Here is a 9,374-nt window from a genome sequence, read left to right as displayed (position 1 = left end):
TTTTTTTTTATCTCTTAAGCATGTTCACAGTTCTTTTAAAACATTAAAATTTCGACAATATATGACTATAGAAAACAATCCAACGTTTGAAATTCTTTTATGTAAATATACTTAAAGTTAACTTGAGATTAAAGTAAATGTTTTATTCCAAAAGGACTCTAGGCTCAGTCTAAACAAGCCATTCGTGAAGCTAATTGATCCTACATTTTGATGGACACAAAGACATCAATTAAGTCCATACTGCGCAAAACCTCCATGATCAAAGGCTGAGGAGAGACTCACTGGATTCTTAATTTTCTTCTCTGTGTCACCATAAACTTGCATATCGTAGATATATTTTTTGTTAAAATGCATTTCGAGTCCACACTATCTATCTAGTCAATTGAGATGCATGCTGCGTACCCTGATTTAGTGATCAGTTGATGCATGCATGGTCAGTTGGGTAAGGAGAACATTATTTTAGAGGGGTCAATTTGATAACAAATATATTTTGCAAGGGTCAATAAGTTAAATTCATCAAATTTTCAATACAATTAAAATTTTGTTTTGACCCCCCTTTAGGTTGCATTTTGCATACATGAGTCTTTATCAGGTGTTGGAGTACCACATGGAGTTCTTGGAGGCATTTAGGTGCATTTGGAGCTCAAAAGAAGTGTTTAAAGCGATCAACGGACGAGCAGCGCACCAGAGCGACCTCACCGGAGCGACGCCGTGAAGTCGCTGTGACACACATCCCGGAGCGACCTCTCCATGTCGAGCGACCTGGCCAGAGCGACATGGAGAGGTCGCTCGCGTTTCTCGTGAGACACCCCTCTCAGAGCGACTTACCAGAGCGACATGGAGAGGTCGCTCGCGTTTCTCGTGAGACACCCCTCTCAGAGCGACTTACCAGAGCGACATGGAGAGGTCGCTCGCGTTTCTCGTGAGACACCCCTCTCAGAGCGACTTACCAGAGCGACATGGAGAGGTCGCTCGCGTTTCTCGTGAGACACCCCTCTCAGAGCGACTTACCAGAGCGACATGGAGAGGTCGCTCGCGTTTCTCGTGAGACACCCCTCTCAGAGCGACTTACCAGAGCGACATGGAGAGGTCGCTCGCGTTTCTCGTGAGACACCCCTCTCAGAGCGACTTACCAGAGCGACATGGAGAGGTCGCTCGCGTTTCTCGTGAGACACCCCTCTCAGAGCGACTTACCAGAGCGACATGGAGAGGTCGCTCGCGTTTCCATGGCGAGACGACACAAAACGAAGCCCGGAGCGACCTCTCAGAGCGACCCACTGAGGTCGCTCCCGAAGGCCAGAGTGACTTGTCGGAGCGACATGCCGAGGTCGCTCCGCGTCTATTTACCTGTCGAACTTATGTTTTCTAAGGACCTTTTGGTCATTTCATTAGGCACGTTTTTACTTTTCTAAACCTATGTTTTAAGAATTTTTTTTTGTAGCCACCACGCAGATTATCTTTTATCAAAAGAAACCACCAAAAACCTCTAGGAAAGTTTGTCTCTTGAATCAATTGATCATTTTTGTTATTGCAGTCCTGTTGTTTTCATATCTATTTTTTGTGTTTCTCTACTTGATTAATCTGAAATCCAATATGGGTTTAAGAAGAATCATGAAGAGTAGTGAGTAATCACCTTTGAATTCATGGGTTAGAGAGATTAAGGGTGATTATGTTAGAGCTAGGATGTTTTAGTGTAGATCATTTTTAATCCTTGCTAGGATAAGTATTCGTAACGCATCTTCTGTGTTGGCTTCTCAAAAGTTGACCTCTCAAAAGTTGACCTATAGGCATTTCCCACCCAAAAGGTGTTCGATGAAATGCCTGAGACAACTCTTCTAGCTTTTAGCTTACTTTGCCAAAGACATTTGTTGTTAGAGGTGCTAAGATAACCATTAGACTCGTTAGTAATGATTGCTTCCATATTATTCAACCAAAGACATTTGATGTTTGAAATATGTTAGCAAATGAACATTCATCTAGACATAGAGCTTGTTTAGGATTGTGTATGAGCTTAAGGTTGATAGTTTGATTGATCGTTTGCCATCCTTAGTTTGAAACTTTATCACCCAAGGTCTAATCCCTATGCCCATGAGTTCTCTTTTCCTTTAGTTAAGAAAGTCATTTCATTTATCGATTTTATTATTCTGCAACTGCATTAAGATTAATCATTAGTTTAGAAAACCTTTTAAATCATCGGTTGTACTTAGATTAAGTAAGTACTTGCATTCTCAGTGCTTTGAAATCCCTTAGAATTGGTTCGACATTCACTCATACTACAACATTTGTCTTAGGAGCCTTGAAAACTCCTAACATCAATGAACTAAGACACTGCACACAAATGAGAACAGTTCAAGCAAGCACATCAGGCAGGTAACACGAACAATAACTACAACATAATTCATGTTGTGTTTAACGATCATAAAATAAATTTAAATGACCATATAATAAGGAAATCTAAGCTGCAACCACACTCCCTGAGAAGGAAAACCTAGCAGAGAATCAAAAGAACTTGATACTTGAAGAAAACATCCTATCATATTTATGAATATCTCTGTTTGAATCTACTGTAACTGAAGTTATAAAAACTAAGATATAACTGAAATATATACCTGTGGAGTGTGTATAGATTACGGACACTCTTGTCAGCATCAGGGGATAAATACTTTCTATTATCTCTGTGAAGATCCAGTTCAAGAGGAAACTCATATCGATCATTTATCTGTAAATAGATCTACGATGAATCTGTCTCACTAGGCTCGGTTTTAACGATTTCCAGATTAGAGTTGGAGTTAGAAGGTACCAATCTCGTAATAGTAGTCTCACCGGAACGTTTCCCCTTTACTTCTGCTCATCAACAATCACATAATCAAACTGATCGCTTCAAGAGGGCTGAATTAGTAGGAAGAGGCAATGCCCTGGCGGCGGTGGAGAGATACCTAAACCGACTCCAGTAACACCTAGTGCTTGAAAATACGACTTAGAAAACTTCAGGCGTCGCTGACTCGCCGATGAAGGAATAGGAGAGACGACTTCCATTTTTTTGATTTTTCTGATTTAGGGTTTCCATTTGTGTGCATTTTAGACGTAACCGAACTTTAAGCTCAACCTGAACCAAAATTTAAGCCCATACCCAAAAATAAAATGTTCTGATTGGTTGATTATTTGTGATGACGTGGACAGCATGAATGGAGCTCTTATTCAATTTTTAGTATTGTATTGATCTGCGTTAAACATACTTCTATGAACATAAACAAGATCGTTTAATATTTACAGCATCCACAAGTTTCTTGGGTTGTAAAAAAAATTTCTTGGGTTGTTGTTAGCATTTGACATGTTTCTTCTATGTATTGTCTGGTTCATATTTAGTGCCGTGTGAAGAATTTCAGGGGCCTAAGGCAAATTTTTAAAATAAACTTATTTACAACTATAACAAAAACAATTTTGCAATATGATATATCGTTTTCACCAAATACACAAATCTAACGCTGTAAAAGGTTAAGTTTATGCTATATTAGTCTACTATGTAGAAAAAGTTTTTAAAAAATAAGTCTAAACCATTAGATTATAAATTTATTTTAAATTTTGGGGCCCTAAAAAAATTTATATTAATCGGGGGCCTAAGACGAATTTCTTTTTTAATACACTGTAGGCACGCTTCTGTTCATATTTACACCATGATGTGCCTCAATTCATTAACCATTGATGTGCAGTAATTTATTCCGTCAATTCACAAATTGCTGGATTCATATATTCTTTTAATAATGGATTGTTTAAAATTTAGAAGAAAGAATAACAATGAATAAACTTTTAAGTTGTAATTAGTGTTAGACATGAACACTGCTATTTGTTAAAAAAAATTATTACGTTATAAACTAAACGGAGAAATCATTTGGAAAAGATGAAGATGGTGAATACTAAAATCGGATATAAAATATATATATATATATATCATAATTTATTGGCCACAATTTACGGGTATATTCATTTACCTAAAAAAGTTATTTCCTACATTTAAAAGTCAATTAATTATAAGCCATATATTTCGAAATAAATCCTCCATATCTTTCGAAACAATACCTTTGAATCTAAGCAAATATCGTTTACGATTTTTTTTTATTTTTTAAAAAATTGTTTGTACGTATATTCTATGTATCACGTGATTTCATTCCATTAAGTAGAAACCTAAAATTTATAGTTCACGAAAAATTTGTTCCATAAAAAAAAACAAATCTGTTCAAAACATATTCTTTCATGATTTTCTATATACATATAGATACGTAAACAAAAAACATAGATGTGTACTGATATTTATATCAAGTCCATTCCAAATAGTATGTTTGAATCACAGACATGACTGTATCGGTTGCAGGCGTTTGTGGATACAAATGGTTACGATTATAAACATTATTAAGAGATTTGTACGACTGGTAGAACGATTATAAACTGATGCGTTTGCGGTATACTTATGACTGGTTCACTATCAAATGCACCAGTGGTTAAATAATAAATTAACAATATTTATATTTTACATAATTATAAAATATTTAAAATCATATTATTATAATTTATATTAAAATTATATTTATAAAGGTATAGAAAATATATTTTTAGTTTTTATAATATAATATAAATTAAAATAGTTATATTTTAATACTTATATTATTTCAATCTAAAATTTTGATTGAATATTTTATTTTTATATCTAGAAAGTTTTTTTAAAAAATTATCATCCAGCAACCGCAAACGATAGCTCGAATCAACTTTTGAATTTTAGAGGTTTATAGCAATTTGTAATGTTTTTGTGATTATTGCAAAACACCAACAACCACTACCAACCGTAAAAATTGCGTTTGCGTGTGGTAAATAATATAAACTTATGTTTTAATAATATACTTTCAAACCTAACATACTAAAAACATATATCAATATTATTTATTTAATATTCAATAGTTTATTTTACATATTTATAAATAACTAATACTAAGTGTTTAAATATTAATGTATATGAATATGGAATCATTGCATTAAAATAAAAATATGTTACTAAAATTTATAATTTTTTTTTTTATTACCTATAATCTGAAAGAGGTTATTTACATGTAAGCATCAATAACGAGTTAAATACAAAATAATTTACATATTTGTTAAATTAAATTTTTTTTATTCATCTAATATTCAAACACAAATCTAAAGGAATAAATATATAGCAAAAAGTTACAATTACAAATGATATTATAAATTTGGTTTTAAGATGATAAACATGTAAACTATAACATTCTTAAAATGAAAATGATATGCATATATTCATTTAAAAATATAGTTCATAAATATCACATTCATAGTATCACTTTTCATTTTTACACTAACCACTTTTACATTTATTTTAATGAAAGTTAAAAGACATTTATAACCCTAGGGTTAACTATTCTAGACTTATGGTTTACAGTTGAAGGATGTAGTGAATTTTTGGAATGTGAAATTTAGAATTCTAATAAATATATAAAAACATATTTTAAAAATATAATTTTTTAAAAAATAGTTCAAAAATAATTTTTAATTTTCAAAAAGAAATTTTGAAACCAAAATTCAAAAAACAAATCCAAAAAAATTATAAAAAAGTTTGAATTTGAAAAAGTATAATTAGAAAACATAAAATTATTATTTTTAAAAATTTTTATGGACAATTCTCTCAAAAAGACTTTTTTAAAAAATTTCATGTATATTTATTGAAGGTAAACATGAATAATGATACAAAGAAAGTGGTAAAAATTTCTCTAATATAAAAATAAAATAATATATATATATATATATATATATAATCAAACGAACATCGTCGAGATCTAGTTACTATTAATAAACGAAGAACTCGGGTCAAACACTTATAAAAGGAAAACGAAACCGCATAACGTTAACGATTAACGACTCTTTGCACTTAACCAAGAGGTGGTGGGCTAGTGGTCTTGAGGTAGTTACTATCGCCAATACGGACCCGAGTTCGAATACCCATGTGGCCACGGAATATTTTACGTCCTCCCCAAGTTTAAAGTTATCGCGGTGTTGGTGCCGGGTCCTTGAGTAATGGGTATTAGTGCCGGCTGGTTCCGGACCAGGGGGATTAGGCGGTTGGCAATCGGAAACCAAGTGCGGATTATTCGGGCAATCGGAAACCACTTGCGGATTACGGGTCGCCGTTGAACCTACTGTTTATAAAAAAAAAAAAAAAAAAAAAAAAAAAAAAAAGAAAAAACGACTCTTTGCACTCTTACCCAAAGCCTAACACGCGTCAACACTCAAACTGTTACGAGATCTACCGCAACTACACGTGTATGACAAAGAGGTGCAACAAAGCCTACCACCTCTTGTTTCATGACACGTTTCGCTGACGTGTTGCCAAGAGCGTAATTAAATAATAGTCACAGTTACCACGTGGCGAAGGCAGTGCCTATTTTTATGAGACATGTTCACATGAACAACAAAACACGAAGAATCATAAGCTATCTTCTTGTAACATTTTTATTTTCACTAAGGAAGAAAGATTAAAAAAATGCTGTCGATGAAAGAAACAGCTTCGAACATTGCAGCTTCTGCAAAGTCTGGCATGGACAAGACCAAAGCTACCTTGGAGGAAAAGGTAGGTTTATTAGTTGTGTTTAATCATCGATCATTTAAGCAAAATAATTTCTTTGATAAATAATATGGTGATATTGGATTTTTTTAAAGGCGGAGAAGATGACGACGCGAGACCCTGTTCAGAAACAGATGGCCACACAGAAGAAAGAAGCAAAGATTAACCAGGCTGAGATGCAGAAGAGAGAAGTGCGTGAGCACAACCACTACAAGAAAAAGTAACCGACTCCGACGAAAAGGCCCGATAACCCAAGTTCTCGGAAAATCTCCAACGACTAACCGAGAAAATGGTGTGGAATTTTCAAATTCATCGAAAATTTGTAGAAACTTTCCGACGAAAATATATTCTCGACAAATTCTCGGTAAGGTTGTCAGAATTTTCTCAGAAACAATAACAAGTTCCCACAAATACGTTTTCTCGGTAATTTCTGGGTAATTTTATCGGAAGACTCTCGGGTTATACCGATATGTGAACATTCTCGGTATCTGGTTGGAGTAGCATCGCAAAAGTTAACAGTATTAAAGTGAATTATTTTTGTCATCGTAAGATCTTGTTCAGTTTAATTTCCAGGTAAATGGTTGTCGGCGTTCTCTGGTAAAATATAATAATAGTGATAATACAAAACCGAATTTTTGTGGTCCACAATTTCCATATCCACTAAGTGTGTTTATTTTAAGAGATTTAATATGCCTATATTTTACTTTCATTTTTTTGTTAAGGGGTTTTATCTATATTTTACTTCTTCTAGTCCCTTCTTCTCCAGATCTACACGTCCAGTATCATATTTCTCTTTCATTTTCTTCTCTTCATTGCTTCGATTTTCACCATTCTTTTCATTCTCTTACTATTTTCTCTTCTTTCCTGCTTAAACCGTCCCTTTCTTTTTTGTTTCTTACAGATCTTGTATTGCTTTTCAAACCAAAGTTCCTTAAACCACCGCGCTTGATCTCCTTGCACCGCCACTATGCAACTCCTTCCACCGCCGTCACCTCTCACTCCACCGCCACCGTCACGGCCAGCTTCATATCCTACATAGGTACCATTGCCCACCACATCGTCAACCGTGTACCCTACACCGGCGCAGTCGCACTCTACGCCAGCACCGTCGCACTCTACGTCGTCACCGTCGCACTCTACGCTGGCACCGTCGCACTCGCATCCTGAACCGGCACTATCCGTAATAATATAGTTTTATTTTTATTTTTGTTTTATGGTTTATAGAAGTTTTATTTTAATTTCTTTATATGTAATGAAGATTTTGTAATTTTAATATTATTCGAGTTTGGCTTTTTTTTTTGTTTTTTTAAATTAAAAATATTAAGTTGTCGGAAGTTTATCAGAGTATAAATTTCTAAATTTTATCGGAACGGTCCGACAACTTTTCGACGATTACTTCCCACGCCATTGTGTCGGAATTTACCGATTAGTTCCCGACAAATGGAGTTTCCGAGACCCAAACTCCGACTAAAGTTTGATCCTCGGGAAGTTGTCAGAACTATCCATTACCGATTAACTTAAGATGGATATGACCGTCGGTGTTTACGACTTATTCTTGTAGTGAACGCTGCCATGAAAGAAGCTGCTGGAGGTGGAACCGGAACCGGTTTAGGTTTGGGGTCAGCCACTCACTCAACCACTGGACACGTCGGACATGGGACTGGGACCCACAAGATGTCAGCTTTGCCTGGTCAAGGAACGGGACAAGCAACCGGACACATTGTTGAGGGAACGACCTTGACAGAACCTATCGGGACAAACACTGGAACTGGTCGGACCGCTGCTCATAACGCCCACGTTGGTGGTGGCACCACTGGGTACGGAACTAGTGGAGGATACACTGGATAAGGCGATTTCTCATATATATGCTTTTGTGTGTTCATATTGCTTTTCGGGTCCTACCTTTTGTTTTCTCTCCTAATAAATATGGGTTTATTTTCTTGTTTTTTTTGGTCTGGTGACAGACTTAACGTTGTGTCTTTCTTATAATAATTATGTTAATTTTCAGTAATTGGTGTGTTAATCTTTTTTTTTGGAACATATGATATGATATTCAGTATTTGGTGTGTTAATCTTCGTATGCCAAAACTTGAAACTCGAAGCAAAGATTGAATGGATGTTTGCCGATAATTACTCGCATAATGCTGTAACGCCCCGACCCGTCCACGGCTAATAGGCCACCCACACCCGCTCTCTCGGTCTGTGGGTCCCATCCCGTCTGACGATCGGTCCGTTAATTTTTCAAAGGTTCGAAATCATTGTTTACTGACCCTGCAATCACCACTCGACCTTTTTCCATGCTTTGACCTCACTCGCACGCTATCGCGAATCACTTCCCGATATGTCACTCATCCTTCCACTACTCCAGCTCAAGCACGCTTAACTCTGGAGTTCTTTCAGGATGTGTTCCGGAAAAGGTAAGTCAACTTTGGTGACATAGGTAGCCAAATCAATTCTCTTAAGCTTTTTCACATATCACAACTCGGGATGTTACAATTCACCCCCTCTCAAAGAACGCAACGTCCTCGTTGCGGCCTACGACAAGTCTCAAGATGCCTCTCAGGTCAGAACTGAGATGGCTAACCAGCTCTGATACCACTTGTAACGCCCCGACCCGCCCACGGCTAATGGGCCACCCACACCCGCTCTCTCGGCCTGTGGGCCCCATCCCATCTGACGGTCGGTTCGTTAATTTTTCAAAGGCTCGAAATCATTGTTTACTGACCCTGCAATCACCACTCGACCTTTT

General features: G+C 36.1%; 2 protein-coding genes across 3 annotated transcripts in view; both read left to right on the top strand.

Moving 5' to 3' along the window:
- LOC106335779 (nucleolin 1-like) overlaps nucleotides 1–9,374 on the top strand; it is a 25,878-nt gene that overhangs the window by 1,359 nt on the left and 15,145 nt on the right. The window lies entirely within an intron of this gene.
- LOC106335780 (18 kDa seed maturation protein-like) lies at nucleotides 6,475–8,590 on the top strand. 2 transcript variants are annotated; one of them, XM_013774396.1, is made up of 3 exons: nucleotides 6,475–6,631; nucleotides 6,721–6,831; nucleotides 8,192–8,590. In XM_013774396.1, exons 1-3 carry the CDS (start codon nucleotides 6,545–6,547, stop codon nucleotides 8,471–8,473), a joined length of 480 nt encoding a protein of 159 aa, XP_013629850.1. In that variant the 5' UTR covers nucleotides 6,475–6,544; the 3' UTR covers nucleotides 8,474–8,590. The 2 variants fall into 2 exon arrangements, 1 of the variants encoding a protein (XP_013629850.1); XR_001268767.1 differs by lacking the exon at nucleotides 8,192–8,590 and adding an exon at nucleotides 7,527–7,822 and having other exon boundaries at nucleotides 6,492–6,631; nucleotides 6,721–6,989.

The sequence above is a fragment of the Brassica oleracea genome, chromosome C3 (assembly GCF_000695525.1).
Source record: "Brassica oleracea var. oleracea cultivar TO1000 chromosome C3, BOL, whole genome shotgun sequence".
In the NCBI taxonomy this organism is placed as follows: Eukaryota; Viridiplantae; Streptophyta; class Magnoliopsida; order Brassicales; family Brassicaceae; genus Brassica; species Brassica oleracea.
This window is presented reverse-complemented; position numbering and strand designations above follow the sequence as displayed.

What these genes read in the sequence shown, in the direction of transcription:
- LOC106335780 (XM_013774396.1), top strand. Translation starts at nt 6,545, where the DNA reads ATGCTGTCGATGAAAGAAACAGCTTCGAACATTGCAGCTTCTGCAAAG. An exon ending in AAGCTACCTTGGAGGAAAAG is followed by an intron (nt 6,632 to 6,720) that starts GTAGGTTTATTA and finishes ATTTTTTTAAAG; the next exon opens with GCGGAGAAGATGACGACGCG. An exon ending in GAGAAGTGCGTGAGCACAAC is followed by an intron (nt 6,832 to 8,191) that starts CACTACAAGAAA and finishes CTTGTAGTGAAC; the next exon opens with GCTGCCATGAAAGAAGCTGC.